The sequence below is a fragment of the Haematobia irritans genome, chromosome 3 (genome assembly GCF_050003625.1).
Source record: "Haematobia irritans isolate KBUSLIRL chromosome 3, ASM5000362v1, whole genome shotgun sequence".
Taxonomy (NCBI): Eukaryota; Metazoa; Arthropoda; class Insecta; order Diptera; family Muscidae; genus Haematobia; species Haematobia irritans.
This window is the reverse complement of record NC_134399.1, coordinates 228,753,993-228,773,689: the sequence shown is the minus strand read 5'-3', so window position 1 is coordinate 228,773,689 and position 19,697 is coordinate 228,753,993. Positions and strand designations below refer to the sequence as shown.

General features: G+C 32.9%; 1 protein-coding gene across 12 annotated transcripts in view; it reads right to left on the bottom strand.

The window, feature by feature from the left end:
- mmd (disintegrin and metalloproteinase domain-containing protein mind-meld) overlaps positions 1-19,697 on the bottom strand; it is a 575,647-nt gene that overhangs the window by 242,855 nt on the left and 313,095 nt on the right. For all 12 annotated transcript variants that reach the window (XM_075298290.1, XM_075298292.1, XM_075298293.1 and 9 more), the window contains exon 5: positions 7,308-7,364. In XM_075298290.1, coding sequence (XP_075154405.1) covers positions 7,308-7,364 — 57 coding nt within the window. The remainder of the gene's footprint in view (positions 1-7,307; positions 7,365-19,697) is intronic.

Here is a 19,697-nt window from a genome sequence, read left to right as displayed (position 1 = left end):
AATAGCATTTGGTTGAAATCGGTTCAGATTTCGATATAGCTTCCATATATATGTTTTTCCGATTTGGCCAAAAATTACCAGAATACCAACAATTTCCTTATAAAATCGCCACTGCTTATTCGAAAACTTTTAAAAGTGACTCAACTTTTCCTTGATTTCTAATTCACATCTATCGACCGATAAATCATAAATACACTTTTGCGAAGTTGCCTCAAAATTGGTTCAGATTTAAATGTTTCCCTGGCATTAGCCGACTTAAATTTAAAGTTTACAAATATTGTAGAACTCTGTCCAGATCTGGTCAGATTTAAATATATCTATATGGGAACACCCATTGGACGGATTTGATACGATATCGAAAATTTGGATCTACAAAGTGGTGCAGGGTATAATATAGTCGACCTCGCCCGACTTTAGACTTTCCTTACTTGTTTTCTTATGTTTTCTTATGAAGATTTTGAATTTAGTGCTATCCTTTTGTGAGTAACTGTTTATCCTATACGCTGGGTATCTACCACCTTTCAATGCAAGCCAAGGATATTATCGCTGTCATACAAACATATGTATATAGTACTTGATATGAGTACACAAGAACTTATTTACATTTTATTAACAGAAAAGACAGAAGAAAATAAAAAAACAGCTCTTCAAAAATAACCATACTGAGGACAGCTTAAGAGCAAGCAGGCCATATTAAGTAGTTACCCGACTTGAACTAATTCCTTTGAGAGGAGCTGAAAAGTCGAAAGTTATCCAAAATAAAGCATAAAGAAAATTAAAATTCTTATTCCCGTCCCAAATTCAAAACAGGATCAGAATAAAACCAAAGCATCAGTATTGTGTTGTGCCTGAGATCTGTGGTTGTTTGCCTTATTATGCCAAAACTTTGGAATGTGTTTTTTTTTTTGTGGCTTGGAATAATGCAGGTGTCTCCTCATTATTTGGGAGGTAATAAAGATGATAAAGATGAAGCTGAAATTTTGATGCTGTTTATATATTTAAATATTAACAAAACAATAATAAAAGCAAAATGTAGGGAAACCCACACACAAACTCTAGCATAAGCGAGCTTAGAAAAAGGCTAGGAATGAGCCGACATAATTCTCCATAGAACCCAAATGGCACAGAGGTATAAACTTGATTAATTGCTTTGTACAAATTTTACAGTAGACATGCTTTCTCCTATACATGCACATAGTCTCACTCTCACACTTTCCCAAACCCCATCTTGACTTGCAATTTCAGCAAAAGGGCCAAAAAGAGTCAAACTCGCTTCGTATGCGTATATGTGAAATTTTAGTGGCTGTGTATGAGAATGTGTGGGAGACAGTTGAAATGTTCTTCTAAACCGAACTGATTCATCTTGTCCAGTGTACAGCCGTATTCTCTATTTTCTTCTCTGTTTTAGAAAACAAATTTCTATTTGCTTTGAGATTTGTTTACGAATCTTTGGCAATGTCTAAGGGTAAAATGTCCTTTTGCAATGTAACTTAATTTCCGGACGACCCAAATAAAACTGAATCTATTGGGATTTATACTGAAAGGTACGTATGTGAGCCCCTCAAAGTCTTGTTTAGCTTCTAGCAAATGTGTAGTTTACGTTTGTGGGATGTGGGTGACCTTTCTGCACTCACCCTCATGCAAATGTGGATATCTTTAAATAAATCTCCATGTATCTACAGTAACCGGATATCCTTTGAAGAAAGTTTTTTATTTTATTTTATGTAGTAGAATAAGTATCTCAAAGAATTTTTCCAAAGTCAAAGGAATACTGAGTTTCTCAATAGCCAACATTAATTTAATACATTTTGAAGTTAAGCAAGTAAGGCCATATACACTATACCAGTGTATAGTCGGCTATTGAAAAATCGTAATAAATTTTTTGAAATGGATTTGAACCACAATTCAGTAAAAAATGTGTTTATATCGGAGCTAAAAAATAAAACTGGGTGATCTGGAGTCTGTTCTGTTCTGACATGCTGTTGGAGTGGTAACATTTGTAGCTTTTCAAAAATGAGAGCAAATAATGAAATATTCTCTATATTTTGCAGATTTGTATTAAAAAGCCACCTATACAATTTGTAAAGTTTACGGAGATGATGCTTTATGAGTTACTGCCAGACAACAATAACTCGCTCAAATACACAGCGAAAAAGGGTCGCCAAAAAAGTAATGAAAATGTTCTTTTTGGATCCGGAAGTGGTGCAAAATTGATGCAGAAACGATGAATTTAACATGGGTTTGTCATAGAACGGAAATTCTCCTTTTCAACAGCCGTTGCACTGAATTTGCATCACTTCTTTAGGTGTGATCTGAATTCAATGTTTTGGATGTAAACTAAAAAAAGTCTGTGATATTTTGTCAAATAAATAATTTTTATATTTTTTTATAATTTTTAATGGACTCTTACGCTTGTCGGAAACTTTTGACCTCAAGTATTTTCAAAAATGCAAAATTTTTTCAGATTTTTCAGATTAGATTTAGCATTGTTTTCGACAAAATTTAAATAATTTGTAGTATTCTATTAATTCTTACTCTGTTTTTAATCTACTTGAAACAAAAAAGTTAACATTACCCATTAAAGAAGCAAGTTATAAAAAATTGAATGAAAAGAACTTCCTGTGTAGTTAAAATAAAGGACATCATTGGGAGTACATCTTCTTGAAGTGCTTTTAATGTTGTGCCTTTAGGTTAGGTTAAATTAGGTTAGGTGGCAGCCCGATGTATCAGGCTCACTTAGACTATTCAGTCCATTGTGATACCACATTGGTGAACTGTTGTGCCTTTGGAAGAACTTCCAAATTTTTTTGCTGGGTATGTACTGGAAATTGCGATTTGAAAAATGCACCTCGCGCTGATCAACCTATCGTTGAAATTAAGGGAAAAATTGGAACAAAACATCACCAGGGAACCATACGGATTCATCTAACCCTAGACAGCTACATCAGAGAGACGTATGCCTTCCTAATTTTTCGAATAATGAAGTGAATACTGAAATTCGATTTTTTGAGAAGGATTTTATTAAGAATCTATGTAAGTACAAAAATTAAAAAAAAAAAACAAATACTGCCACTACGTCCCACAGACGTTTAATTATTTCCTCCGTCAAGGGTTAAAAAAACTGTGGATCGTAGTTTTTTTGGTAAAACAATAATGTTCGAATAAATGGTCGTAAAGCCATGATTGGCGAAAGGTTATATTAAGTTTTTGATGGGATTGGAAACAATTCATCTAATTTGAGTCACTCAAGCCTGGTGAAGAGATGGATACAACACCACGTCTATAATGCAGAAATCCTTTAGTGGAGAAAAGTTGGCTTCAAAATATTTGTCGTACTTTGGCGACAAGCAAGCACAAAAAGTTTAACAAATTGAACTTGATTGTTCATTACAAATACAAAAATGAATCGAAATTCGATCAGAAATAAGCCAAGCCAATATGATCATTATCGGCCACCAATGATTTTTCGTTAATTTTTGTTTTCTTTATAGGAAGAAGTAATTTCGGACTATTTTTTCCAAAAGAATCAGCTTCGTAGTCGATTTCTCATTCATCTCAGCAAAACATGGGGCACTATTTCAGCAGGACTGTAAGGGAGAAAGGCAGTACTAACTGCTTACAAAAACAACGGAATCAGCGCTGATTTTTGTGGGCGATGTCCCGATTTAGAACACCTTCTAATTAGTGCTCATATTTCAATAGCAATATTGCTCAGAAGTGACATATAATCTTAAGTTTCCTATTTAATAGCATTGCTGATATGAAGGCAAATAGCACTATCTTTCATGCATCCATACTGCACGAATGGTCATAAACTAGTTTGATTACTCATTTACGTTATTGCCACCGATGCATACAGTGTGGATGCACTGCCTACTTTATTGTATACAAAAAGCGCAACTAAATTTTTACTGCTGAAGTAGTTTTTGCTGGGATGCATTCGGTAAGGATCACAACTGGAGATGGGAAAGGCCTTCATCTTGGTAGCACGTTCGATTTTTGAAGTTCACTATTTCGACTGTCAGTTGGCCTCCGGTTTATTCCTACACCCAGAGAAGGAATGTGATCACCTCAAACATGTTTTAAGAGCAAAATGTTATTTTTGGGTGGTGACCATGTAACATGGTTTTCGCAACCATGTTATTTTCTAGGAAATCATGTATCTGAATTCGGCAAGCAGGTTATGTTTGACGAGAAAATAACATTTTAGTGACAAACGTGTTACATGGTCACCATACAAAAATAACATTTTGGTCTTGACACATGTTTGAGGTGATCATATTCCTTCTCTGCGTGTAGTGGACTAGTTATACATTACGGGTAGGGTTTTTTTCCCGGGAACGGGATCCCGGGAATTACCGGTAAATTGCTATTTTTTCGCTCCCGCTTTCCCGGGAATGAAGTGCGGGAATTCCCGGGAAATTTTGATATGGACAAATTTTTGTGTGATTGGAAATCGATTTATTTGAGGGATATATATAACTATAGACCGATATGGACCTAGTTAGGCATGGTTGTTAACGACCATATACTAGCACAATGTACCAAATTTCAACTCACTCGGATGATTTGGCTTGGTACATTGGCTCCTCCAAGAGGCTCCAAAACCAAATCTCGGGATCGGTTTAAATTTTGCTTCTCCACAAGGCACCGGAGGTCAAATCTGGGGATCGGTTTATATGGGGGCTATATATAATTATGGACTGATATGAACCAATTCATGCATGGTTGTTGGATACCATATACTAACATCACGTACCAAATTTCAACCGAATCCGATGAATTTTGCTCTTCCAAGGGGCTACGGAGGTTAAATCTGGGGATCGGTTTATATGGGGGCTATACATAATTATGGACCGATTTCGACCAATTTTTTCATGGGTGTTTGAGGCCATATATTAGCACCACGTACCTAAAATTAACTGAATCAGATGAAGTTTGGTCTTCCAAGAGGCTCCGGAGGTCAAATCTGGCGATCGGTTTATATGGAGCTTTATTTATTTTTGTATGGTTGGTAGAGACCATATACTAACACCATGTACCAAATTTCAGCCGGATCGGATGAAATTAGCTTCTCTTAGAGGCTCCGCAAGCCAAACCGGGGGATCGGTTTATATGGGGGCTATACATAATTATTGACACATGTAGACCAATTTTTGCATAGTTGTTAGAGACCATATACTAACATCATGTACCAAATTTCAGCCGGATATAGCCCCCATCCTATGGTGGAGGATATAAACACAAATGAATAAAATATTTACTATGCTTATTGTACCATAATTTATTTTAATATGAATTCTCTTCATTTCGGCCACCTATAAACGCATTCTTGATGGCTCATTTGTTAGCCATAAAAGGATACATTTTATAAGATTTTATGTGTCTTGATTTGTTGCTCACAGTAATTTTTTGCTTTTTTTTTGGCTTCAGAATATTTCATCTCCTGATAACTTAAGTACAATACACTTGTCTCTATTGGTATTTCGTTTCGCTACAACGAACTATAAGACTTCCTCATGCGAATACCGGATGCTGTTTGTACATTTCTGTCTAAGGTTAATGTATAGTACGAAGATTACATTAGAGAGGTGTGTGGTACCTGCATATTTTATTATCTCTGGTCAGGTGGCTTTGTTTATTTGTACACAAATATGCCCACATTTCCACTCCCCCCTCCATGACCTTTGGCTGACTAAAGTGCTCCACCATATTTCTTATATCTATAGAATATTAGCTTGGGCTCTTTTAGAATTATCCCAGACACGTTATGACCCATGTCTCCCAAAGACAACAGATTGTTGTTCTCAAAAGGAAGGACAAATGTAAGGTCTACCGGAGTTGATATTTCAAAAATATTTTAAGTTTGTTGTCCAGTAAAGCAAGTGCGGTGCTTGATTTTTAAAATGATTATAATTTGATAAGAGAGCAAAAGAGCCTTCGGCCATGCGAGTCATTCAAGCTACCCTAATAATTTTGGACATAATCTACTTCTAAGCAACACTTAGAGATAATACAGAGTGGGTGGTAAAATATGACAAAATGTGTATGTACTTGTGATTGTAAAAAGACAAGAATCTGGGCCATAAGGAATGTGGGAAATATTTTGTAAATTCACCCAAGTCATGCCAACACATAAAAGATCTAATAAACTTTACTTGTCTACTGGTCCATGGGTAGTCTGCGACACACACACACACTCAAATATACTCAAATACAAATTTCTTGTAAATGAATCTACCTACATAGCTGTTGTGCTATTGGTATCTAAAATACGAAATTATTGTGGAATCATGTAGTATGCCCACAAACACACACATAGCGAGTATACGGAAGTATTCCTATTGCCAAAATCATGACAAATGCATATTCTTTAAGATTATCCAATTGGATATTGTAACACCAATGCCTTCACCACCACAACCTTGCCTTCCCACCGAGTAGTGGTGTCTTGTACGAGTGGCACTTCCCATAATCCACTATAATATGTTTTATTAATAATGTTTGCTTATCCGGCTGACAAATGATGTAGGCACTTGCCATTCCATGGTACTAGCAACTGGATGATGATGCTGATGATGATAGCGATGAGCTGTTACTGGGGGTAAAGGCAATGCTCTATGTTATCTATTTTAACAACGCCCCACTGTGCCGAGTGGCATTGATGAAAGACAATATGAATTTGGTGTAATTATTCATGTACACTTGGGGGGGGGGCTTTGACGCCAACATTATTCATAAAATAAATTGCAGGGAATTATCACCGGCTCAACTGGAAATCCCTTTATGGACCAGTGTCCACATGTATACACCCACGCACACATATACACACGCTCGAAAAGGGATTTATTTGCCATCATAAAATATATGACAAAAATTCACACAAATACAAATGCAAACAAAACCGCATGCATAGCCACATCCTCTTAATCACACACACACGCACACATTCACATATGACCTAGCATTAGGGACAAAATGAATTAATTATTGGTGTGTTAGTAAATGAGACAGGTTCCTTCCATTACCATCTCTAGTTTTCCCTTCATTTGAGCATATTCCCTTTGACCTGTTAATATCAAAAATGTTCCAAATGTGTTATGTGAACGGATAACAACCAGCACTGGTATATTTTAGTTTCGGTTGAATGCTGCCAGCTAACCCATCTGGGCTATTTGAGTTTGTTGTTGGTTGTGGTGGTGGTGACCTGCTTCATTTTTAATTAATCCATGGGCATTATCTAGGCTTACATATGAATTATCTGCATAGTTGTTTTGGTTTAAGGATCAAAATAGAGATTAACCTACCTTTGTTCTTCCTCTACTAAAGCCACCGTCATCATGAGGACGTGGTCGTTGACCCGGCTGTAATACACAAAGAAAAAAACAGAACAGAAAAAGCGTCAAGGATTATTTTTGTTTGTTGGCATTGGCGTATTAATATTTAATACTAAAAGTGCACTTTAAAAAAGTATTCAATGTTGTAGAAATAAAAACGATTATTTGCTATGACATTCAAAAGACTTTTATTAATATTTAAATACTACCATTATTGTTATTATTATTGAATAAATCCAGCCCAAAGTAAAAATTTATTGAATGGATATATAAATTGTGAAAAAGCAAAAACTGTTTTAAATGTATTAAATGTATTAATAAGAAAAAGTTTATTGCAATATTTATACAAGACAAAAACGGCGCAACGGCAAATAGTTTAGTAAAATCCAATCCAAACAATTGCTACGATATTGCGCGTGTATAAATGTTATTCGCAATAAAAAAAAAATATTTTTTAAAATTGTTATTTGATGAAGAAAAAAAAAAACATATCACAAAACATTTAATGTTTTAGGGTTTTGAATTATAATAAAAAAGAAGGAAATATATGTCCCTTAATGTGAAGTTTAAAAAAATTTTGCAGCACTTATTGGTATTGAAGTTCAGTAAAAACTGAAAAACAGTTAAAGGGGATAGTTGTTAAGGCAAATGGCCAAGTACTCATTTCCAAAGGATTTTGAATAATTACAGAGACTCAATGAAAGACATAATTTATTTAGTAAAGGTACAATAATAAAATTTTTATTATTGGGGAAAATAAAATGCGAAACAAACAATATTCAATATAAATTATTTAATCTAATGATGAATGGAAAACCATTAATTTTTAAAAAGAAATTCTGAACCACCATATAATGGTTGCATTATGGTATGGCTCTGGACAATTAAAAAGTTTCTATTATTTGATCGCCTACGAGAGAAAAATCGTATATCTTTGCATGTTCCGTGCTATCCACACTGAAAAAAATATTTTCGTGAGGCCAAAGATTTCATGTCCTTAAAATAAGAATGCAAATTTTGCTTAGCATAGAAGACGCATTTCTCTAATATAAAGTTTTTTCCTTGTCCAAAAGCCGATAAACTTTTCAATGAACTCGTATTGTCCTTATAATTAAGTGATTTTACTTAAAAATGGGTATCATAACATGAAAGAAAAATTTGTTAGGGAAAGGTCAACTTGAGTTTAATAATTTAGAAAAATTCTTTAAAATTAATGAAATGGTCTTTAAATTTATTGTCTTTTTGCAGCTTGACTACAAAGCAAAACATCGTTAAAAAATAGGACATGTTTTTCAACACTTTATTTTAAAGATGTTTTTTATACCCTGCGCCACACTGTGGAACAGGGTATTATAAGTTAGTGCATACACACAAAAAAATTTCACCAAACTTTTTCCAATTAAAATTTTAATTGAGTTTTAAAAAATATTCAATTAAAAATTTAATTGATTGAACAAATTTTTTAATTGAAACAAAAGTCAATCACAACAAGTATATAAAGCAGTAAATTCGGCCGGGCCGAATCTTAAATACCCACCACCATGAATCAAATATAATAGTTTAGTTTGAAAACTCTCCGTCGTAGTGGGTTACTTGATCATATATAGAATTGTAGGGGGTTTGATGACAAATCTTCTCCCAAGCAAGTCAATGAAGACCAGATCAGATTCTGGATTTATGAGAACCAATTTTGTTTGAGTTTTAGAGAATTATAAACATATCGTGTATATGATGAAATTACGACTTAATTTGAAATCTTAAATCTGTAGATTATTTCCGCCATTATTTAAACAAATACGATGAGTTAAATTTGGAAATACTACTTTCAGTTTCAAGCAATTTTCATGACCATGAAAGAAGTGTTTTCTTTTTTGAGAAACGTAATTTTAGGCAAGCAAAGTTTTTTTTTTTGTTTTTTTTTTTTTGACATAAATTTTAGAGACAATCGTTGAATAAACGAAAATACTTTATACGAAAAGGAAATTTCGTTTGTCTAAAATTTCATTATAGATTACTAATTTCCAGCAAATCGTATAAAAACCACGGATTCTAGAAGCCCAAGAAATAAAGCCGGGAGATCGATCTATATTGGGGCTATACCAAAAGATGGACCGATAGGCATCATTTGCAACTCACATATATGTGTTCTTAAAATACCTCCAGATTTTCAATTTCAAACAAATCGGCTAAAAAATATAGTATCTAGACGCCAAGAAGTAAAAATCGAGAGATCAGTCTATATGGGGGTTATACCAAAAAATGGACCTCGATATACCTCAATTTCGGCACACTTATTAGTGGTCTAAAAATACATCTCGATTTCGAATTTCAGGCAAATCGGGTAATAAATAAAGTTTATAGAAGCTCTAGAATTTCAGGCAAATCGGATGGTAAATATAGTTTTTAGAAGCCCAAGAAGCAAAATCGGGAGATCGGTCTATATGGGGGGCTATACCAAAACATGGACCGATGGGCACCATTTTCGACACACCTTTTTATGGTCCCAAAAGAACTCTAGATTTTCAATTTCAGGAAAATCGGATAGGAAATATAGTTTCTAGAAGCCCAAGAAGCAAAATCGGGAGATCAGTCTATATGGGGGCTATACCGAAACATGGACCGATGAGCACCATTTTGGCACACCTTTTTATGGTCCTCAAATACCTCTAGATTTCCAATTTCAGGCAAATCGGATGGTAAATATAGTTTCTAGAAGACCTAGAAGCAAAATCGGGAGATCGGTCTATATGGGGGCTATACCAAAATATGAACCGATACGGACCATTTACGACACACCTCTTTATGATCGCAAAATACCTCTAGATTTTCAATTTCATACAAATCGGATAGAAAATACTGTTTCTAGACGCGTAAGAAGCAAAATCGGGAAATCGGTCTATATGGGGGCTATACCAAAACATGGACCGATACTCACAATTTTTGGCACACCTCTTTACAGTCCCACAATACCTCTAGATTTTCAATTTCAGACAAATCGGATAAAAAATACTGTTTCTAGACGCGTAAGAAACAAAATCGGGATATCGGTCTATATGGGGGCTATACCAAAACATGGACCGACACGGACCATTTTCGACACACCTCTTTATGGTTCCAAAATACCTCTAGATTTCAATTTCAGGCAAATCTGATAAAAACTACGGTTTTTATAGGCTCAAGACCCCAAATAGGGAGGTCGGTTTATATGGGGACTATATCAAAACTTGGACCGATATAGCCCATCTTTGAACTTGACCTGCCTGCAAACAAAAAACGAATCTGTGCCAAATTTCGGGACGATAGCGCCATTATTGAAGGCTGCAGCGTGATTACAACAGACAAACAGACAGACAGACAGACGGACATGTTTATATCGTCTTAGAATTTATCCCTGATCAAGAATATATATACTTTCTATAGTCGGAAATCGATATTTCGATGTGTTACAAACGGAATGACAAACTTATTATATCCCCGTCACCATTTTATGGTGGTGGGTATAAAAATAATAGTATCAATTAATTTTTTAATTGGATCAATTAACTTTTTAATTGACTTTCAATTAATTTTTTAATTGATACTATCATTTCTGTGATTGAAGACATTTCAATTAAAAATTAATTGGTTCAATTAATTTCGTGATTGAATCAGAAAATTTTTTTTTGTGTGTATGTTTGTAATACCCAGAAGGAGACGAGATAGACACATGGTGTCTTTGGCAATAATGCTCAGGGTGGGTCCCTGAGTCGATATAACCATGTCCGTCTGTCCGCCCCTCCGTCCGTCCGTCTGTGAACACATTTTGGTGATCAAAGTCTAGATCGCAATTTAAGTCCAATCGCCTTCAAATTTGGCACATGTTCCTAATTTTTTCAGATTGGATTTAGCATTTTTTTCTATAAAATTTAAATGATTTGTATCATTTTATGAATTCTTACTCTATTTTTAACATATTTGAAACAAAAAAAGTTAAAATTACCCATTAAAAGTATGAAAAAAACCAAGTTATAAAAAATTGAATCAAAAGAACTGCCTGGGTAGTTAAAATAAAGAACATCATTGGGAGTGCATATTCTGGAAGTGCTTTCAAAGTTTTGCCTTTGGAAGAACTTCCAAATTTTTTTGCTGGGCAGTGAATGGTTATTGTTCGAAATGGATCAAATCTGTAAATTTCAAGCAAATCGGATGAAAATTCCGACTTCCATGGTTTCAAGAAGTAAACTTGGGAGATCGGTCAGTGTGGAAATTATAGTAAAACAAAGAGGTTTTTACTGCCATATATATATAACCAGATTTGAAATTTCAAGCAAATAGGATGAAAGTCATTTCTTCCATGCTCTCAAGAAATCAAATCGGGAGATCGATTCTATTCGAAACATTTTGGCGATATTAAAATTCCTCAAGATTTTAAATTTCAAGTTTACTATAAAGTTTGAAATTTATGGTACGATGTGTTACCAATGGAATGCCAATCTTATTAGTCACCATCCTATGTGGTTAATATAAAAAGTTCAGTTTTATAAAAAAAGCAGAAGGACAATATAAACAAACAAACTAAATTTCCAAAGAAATTCCTTGTATATCAAGCGATTTACTGTTGCGATAAGTAAAACAAACATTAATCAGGCTCGATAAACACTGAAATACATATTAAGAATAGTTGGGATTTGGCTGTTTATTAATCACCATTTAAGGGCCTAAATATTTTGCCTAGATTTATCATCATGTCACTATGGCATGTTGACAATGTCATGGCTTGCTTACAATATGTACCAAGCGAAGGAAATCCACCAAACTGCCTAGAATTCCGGCAGTTGGAAAGATATTTGGCTATAGTATACAAGAATTAAATGAAAAATTTAGGATAGGTGCCCAAAGACATTGCAGATTTGTGAAAAATGCATTGACAAAAGAACTTTCGTAGTTTCAAAGAATATTTTATATTAATGAAATTGATTCCAAGCCAAAGAAGTGGATGATTGTACTAAGTATGAATTTCTAAAGCAATTTCCTTTCAAGCTTGAGTTATGAAATAGTGTTAAACTGATAATCGCATTTGCAATTCGCCATAAGCTGCTTATCAAGGAAATCCAAAGATATCTGAAAAATACCCCGAGTAGTAATTGTGATCCCATTCATCTCATAACTTATGTTCATTGATAGTTCCAGCGTTTTTAAAAAGCCGACAGAAGTTTTTACAATCAATGTCCTACAAGAGTTAAAAGACAAACAGATTGAGAATCTCTTCAATATTATCTTAAGGCACGACAACTTTTAAGCCTTATCCCAAAAAGTCCATGAGATAAATAGATTTTGAAATAGACATAACTCCTACCTATTTCAAAATAGCCTAAAACATTATTCTGTGCTGGCTATGCATACTAGCCATACCGTTTAATAATTAAAAGTTTGCTTTCCCATATTTGCCCAACAGCAAAAAGGGGAAGCTATTGAGACCTATGAATATAGGAATTTCCCCGTAGCAGCAGACCGGCAGACAAAATAGCTCAAAGTATTATTGTTGGCTAATTAAATACACACGGACAGCAAGCAACTCTTGAACGGGAAGATTCATTTATGCCTATTGGCAATTTATGGAATTAATACTAAATTCATTGCCACTAAAACCGTGAAATTATTCATGGATGCATTTTTAGGATTATTTTCGATTAATAATAATGTAAGAACAAAATTTCAATTTGTATCGTATAACACTGAAAAAATATATATTGTCATGAAGCTAAAAATTTCGTGTCCTTAATATACGAATAGGAGTTTTGCTTAGCATAGATGACGCATTTCTCTGAAGTTTTTCCTCGTCCAAAAGTTGATCAACTTTTCATTAAAGTCGTATTACCCTTATAGTTAAGTGATTCGTCTTAAAATGGGCATTTTTACATGAAAGAAAAATTTGTTGAACTAAGGTCAACTTGGCTTTAATAAATCTGAAAAATTCTTCAAAGTTAATGAAATCTTCTTTAAAATTGTTGACTTTGAACAAATAGAAGAAGTTTTTCAAGACTATATGCCAGGAAAAAAAAATTGGAAGTTCTTCCAAAGGCACAACTTTGGGTTAGGTGGCAGCCCGATGCATCAGGCTCACTTAGACTATTCAGTCCATTGTGATACCACATTGGTGAACTTCTCTCTTATCAATTACTGCTGCCCGATTCCATGTTAAGCTCAATGACAAGGGACCTCCTTTTTATAGCCGAGTCCGAACGGCGTTCCACATTACAGCGAAACCACTTAGAGAAGCTATGAAACCCTCAGAAATGTCACCAGCATTACTGAGGTGGGATAATCCATCGCTGAAAAACTTTTGGTGTTCGGTCGAAGCAGGAATCGAACCCACGACCTTTTGTATGCAAGGCGGACATGCTAACCATTGCACCACGGTGCCTCCCACAACTTTAAAAGCACTTCCAAAAATGTCCTCCCAAAGATGTTCTTTATTTTAATTACACAGGAAGTTCTTTTAATTCAATATTTTATAGCTCATTGTTTTCATATTTTTAATGGGTAATTTTAATTTTTTTGTTTCAAATGACAGAGTAAGAATGGTACAAATTATTAAAATTTTGTCGATGAAAATAAATCTAAATACAATCTAGAAAAATTGCGAATTTTTGAAAGTATTTGAGGTCAAACATTTGAGACAAGCTTCTACAAAATCGCTACAATTAAAAATTAAATGGGCTAACACCTGGGATGAAACACAATGTTAGTAAAAAAATATGGGAAATATAAAGCTAGAGCAATTTTGAAGCAATTGTACAAAAGAGCATTTATGATTTATCGGGCGATACATATGTATTCGAGATATAGGACAATTTGAGTAATATTTACACATTTTACACAGAATTTTGTGTAAAATGTGGGTATTTTGGCCATATTAGATCAAGATGGCACACTTAAATAGCATATTAAATGTATTCTCTGTGGAATCTATCGAGTCAATTGGAGAAAACTCCCATTGAAAATGGGTCTAAAATATGAAACATTCTACCATATTTCCCCTATTCTTGCGTATATATATGAGAGTTTTATCTAAATATGAACCGATTTTGACCAAATTTGACATGTATAGTTAGAATAATAATCCTGCTAACTCAACAAAAAAACGTAAATGGGAGAATAATTCTGGCCACCGTGGTCATATGGGTGTAAATCGGGCGAAGATATATATGGGAGCTATATCTAAATCTGAGCCGATTTCAAATTTGGCACACTTAACGATACTATTAAACGTACTCCTTATGCAAAATTTGAAGGAAATCAGGGCAAACCTCTGGCTTTTGAGACCATATGAGTCTACATCGGGCGAAAGATATATATGGGAGCTATATCAAAATCTGAACCGATTTCAACCAAATTTAGCACAATTAACAATACTATTAAACGTGCTCCTTGTGCAAAATTTGAAGCAAATCAGGACAAAACTCTGGCTTTTTTTGGCCATATAAATTCAAATCGGACGAAAGATACATATGGGAGCTATATCTAAATCTGAACCGATTTGGCTGATATTTTGCATATCTTACGAAAGCCCCAAAATAATTGACTGCCCGAAATTAGGAGAAAATACGTTGATAAATACGTCAATTATGACCAGATCGGTGATAAGTATATATGGCAGCTATATCTAAATCTGAATCGATTTTTTTCAAAATCAATAGCGATTGTCTTTTAGCCCATGTAAAACTCTGTGCCAAATTTGAGGACGATCGGACTTAAACTGCGAGTTGTACTTTGCACTCAAAATTACATATACAGACAGACGGACGGACAGACAGACAGACGGACATCGCTAAATCGACTCACAATTTAATTCTAAGACGATCGGTATACTAAACGATGGGTCTCAGACTTTTCCTTCTTGGCGTTACATACAAATGCACAAACTTATTGTACATTGTACCACAGTAGTGGTGAAGGGTATAAATATAAAATTATGTATTTGGCAAAATATTACAAAATTTTTTAATTCACATCAAAAACCCGGAATTCCAATCACACCTTAATAAGTAAAGCAAATTCAGATTGTGTTCAATTTTGGAACTACAAATCAGTAGTTCCTTGTTTTAATTCATATATAAATTTTAGCAAATATATCGGTATTAAATTTGGTCAAAATATGAACGAAATTGTAAAATCTATTAAAAAAAGAAAAACGAAAATGAAGTATTTTTCAAAGTGAAACTTTGTGTCAGAGTAATGCATCTTCTATACTAAGAAAAATTCGCATCGTATCTTTGCACTCACAACAAAATTTTTTCAGTGTATGCTTCATTTTAGATATATTGATGATTTTCAAAATGTTTAATATTTATTTAACTTAATACAGTTTTTTCAATTGATAATTTATAATTTTTAATCCGATTATTAAGGACCTCTCTATGGTAAAAATACCCGATAGGAATTATTATCATAGATAGTAAATCCTTACTAATATGATCAATATATGCAACTTACTCGTTCATGGGTAATAGACTCATCTTTGAACAAACAACAGAAAAATGAATGAAAACCATGCTGGAATTTGTACAACAGCATTAACATGTCATGCCCTCTAACGAGGACATCGGTAGACAAAGGATTAAGGTTTCCGGTAGTAGATGTCTATTTAATGAAATTGTTAAATTACTTCTAAATTATTTTCCAAAAGAAATCGTAAATAATTTGTAGGTAAACCCTATTCAATATTGGGAATTCATCAGAAGTTTATGTGTTTTCAATGATCATGGGTATTTTTTGTTTTATCAATTCCATTCACATTCCCTTCGGTAGATATTTTGCACCAAAATTGACCACTAATCTAACCATGAGTTCCACTTTAATGATTATTATTCGGCCAAATGAACCATTTGGGATATGTTTTATGTTTTCTTCTACATTGTGGCCTGTTCTTTTCTCATTAGAAGCAAAATGAAAATGGAGGACTAAAATGCAATAAAAAAGCATAGAATCACAAAATGAATGGTAAGCAGAAACAACCAGAAATAAATCGAAGCCTTAACTCAAAAACAGTTGGGAAGGGAAGAAACTTGGAGTTTTAGCAACGTGGCATTAGCGGTAGCAAGAAACGATTATGTTTGCCTCTTTTGCCGGAGAATGTTGTAAATCAATTTTGCTAATAAATCTTTTGTGTACATTTCCGGCACAATATTTCCATTTCTTTACTCATTGGGGGTAAGGAAGGTGGATGGGGGTACAACTTCGACTATGAACATGGCGAAGAGTTTATTTTCTTTTATATGGAGAAAGCCTTAAGCTAAGTTTGTAATAATAAATTGTGAAATAAACTCAAGGAAAAAGGTTAATTCATAAATGTTCTAAAACCAAAACGGAATTTTGATATAATAAAAAATCTTTTGGTAGTTGAAATATTGCTTTAGGCTTTCACGGCATGGAAATTTTATTCAACAATAACATTTATTTTTCGGAAAAAAATGTAAGTGAGGGCAAACCAACGGCATTATTCAAATATACTATCTTTTAAGAAGCTCAGTTTATTGGCATGTAAAAAACACAAATGTAATTTTATCTGCCTATTTCTAACACAAATTTAGTTGTAAAATTTTCAAACAATGAATCGTTATTCTAGGTATACAAAACGCGAACATCGACAATGTTGAAGTGGATTTTTTTACAATCTTTAAATTCCCATAATCTACTTTTTTTGTATGTGTTATTTTATATATCAAATTATTTGTCAAAAATATACTAAACGTCATTTTTAATTTGTTTTTAAATCTTCTTATCGTAAATTTATATTTTTCTATTTTTTTACATTTTTGATGTTTCATGTATTGAATTGAACTTTTGAAAACTGATTAAAAAAAAAAAAGATATTTAAATTTTTGCTATTTGTATTAATGAGTATGATGATATTTGTATGATGAGTAGATTTTCATTAATTGGGTTTGTAATAAAAGTTGAAATCATAAGAAACACAAGGCTCATAATGGGTTGACAAAGTTTGATATAGCGTAAATTTTTCAAATGACAGAACTTGTAGTGGCATTAGGATTCAAATTATTTTTTTTTGTCCATTCGATTCTGTTTAAGGATTTTGTGGAGTCTACTTTCGATTCTAACTGCCCTGGAAGTTTGTTTGAGGTGATATATAAAAATCGTTCGTTTTATGCAGTTTTCGCAATAAATTTCCCGATAAATGTCTTGACAAACGTGGTATTTGTGATATAATATTTGTTAGTATTATTGAAAATATTGGTTAGTATTATTATAGGGATACTCGTAAAAGTCGAAAAAATTAAGAAACAAATATTTTTATATTTTTTTATTTTTATTTTTTAATAATAAAAAATTAAATCCATAGTACTGAAATAGCATCACATCTGAAGATCAATACATAGGTTGCTTAAAAAGATGAGGAAGGAACCCTATGACAAGCCCATGTAAAATTCATGTCTAATCAACTAATTTTGCACCATTTCGGAATCAAAAAAAAAAATAATAAAAAAAATTTTCCATTGCTTTTTTGGCTATGCGTTTTTTTACTGGGTATCCATGGACTTAGGGATCCATGGACTTATTTCCGTTTAATCCATTATACCCGGTTTTTGTGGAGTTTACAGTAGATTATAACTACCCAGCAGAAAATGTTGGAAGTTCTTCTCACACTGAAAGAAGACTTTTATTTTCCGAAAATTTCGTTTGGTGCTAGAAAACTTTCTTTAAAAACATTATAAAAACTTTAGGGACAATCGTTGAACCATTTGTCATAAATTTGGGTTTAATTGTTCTCAAAGAGAATACTTTATAAGAAAGGAAAATTTCGTTTGTCTAAATTTCGTTCCACAGGAAAGTATTTTTTCGTTGTGTGTATCAAGTCATTACTTACGAGAAGTTCTTTGGAGGTGATATATAAAAATTCTTAATTTTATGCAGTTTTTGCAATAAATTGGTATTTTATGAATTTTACTGTGTATAAAACAGAGTGCGGAAAAACAAAATAAAGGAAATTTCCAACACAAAAAAAAAATAAATAAATAAATAAATAAAACGGCAGCGATTAATTTCTCGATAGACGTGGAATTTATGAATAAAAATTTTTAGTATTATTCAAAACGTCTTTATGTAAAAGTCGAAAAAAATATTTTTTTTAATTTTTGAAAATGAAATCCAAAATACTAAAATAGCGTCACATCTGAATAATTTTTTTCAAAATCAAAACACAGGATGCTTGTAAAAGATGACTTCCTCCCTTTAAAAATACATGTAAAACTCATTACTTCAGAGCCAATTTTGCACCACTTCAGGATCCAAAAAGAACGCTTTCATTTCTTTTTTTTTGCTGGGTATACACTCTTAGATCGCATTGTTTGGCGTATTATGCATAAGAGGACCATGAGTCCTATTTTAGATTGTGGGAACAAAAATCGAAAATCTACTTCTGGAATTTTTGTTAAAAAACAAATTCTATTAACTCGCTTTTTGAATTTTTGAAAATTATTTTAAATCATCGAATTGACTAAAGAAAAAGTCGAAAACTCCAAGTCGACTGTTTTGTTATTTTCAGATTCAATAAAACACCTTTTGATATCTTTGAAAATCGCAAAAGGAAAATTCGATGTCGATGTATCAAATTCAAATTTTACATTTTTGAAAATTGTTTGGTCATACAACCGACTTTTGATAACACTAGTTTACAAAAAATATCATGTACACTTGATGAAAATCAACTTTTCTTATGTATTTTGAGCTGCTGAATTTGAAAAAAAAAAAATTAAAAAAATTTTTTGAGATATCCCGTTAAAAATGTTCGATTATAACTTTGTAATTTTTCGTCGTTTTTCTTCTAGTTGGTCTTATTACTTACGTTAGTGTATCGTCTATACGACCATGAAGAGACATTTTTTTAATGGTTTATACTTTTCTGGCGGAAAAGGTCCATTGTAAAATACGATTTTATGAAAATGTTGACTTTTCACATTGGTATTTTTAAACCACTTAACTTATCACAGATCCAATTACGATTGTTCGTCATCTTATATTTTTAATTTTTTTTTTTTCGAATTCAGCAGCTCAAAATACATAAGAAAAGTTGATTTTCATCAAGTGTACATTTTGAGTGTAAACTAGTGTAATTTTTGGATGTTTACAAAATCGAATTTTAGAGAAAAGGTGGAAAAACTCATGTTGAGTTTTTTATAATTTGCAGACTCCATACGACTAATCGAATTTCGGTGTTTGTTAAAATAAAAATATTTCTTTGGTAGAATATATCACTTATTTTATAATTATTTTAAAAGTAATATGGATCTGTTAAATTATAACCTTTTTACAATTACTTAAGGCTAAATTGCGTGTAGCTCAAAAAATTGGAAAAAAGAA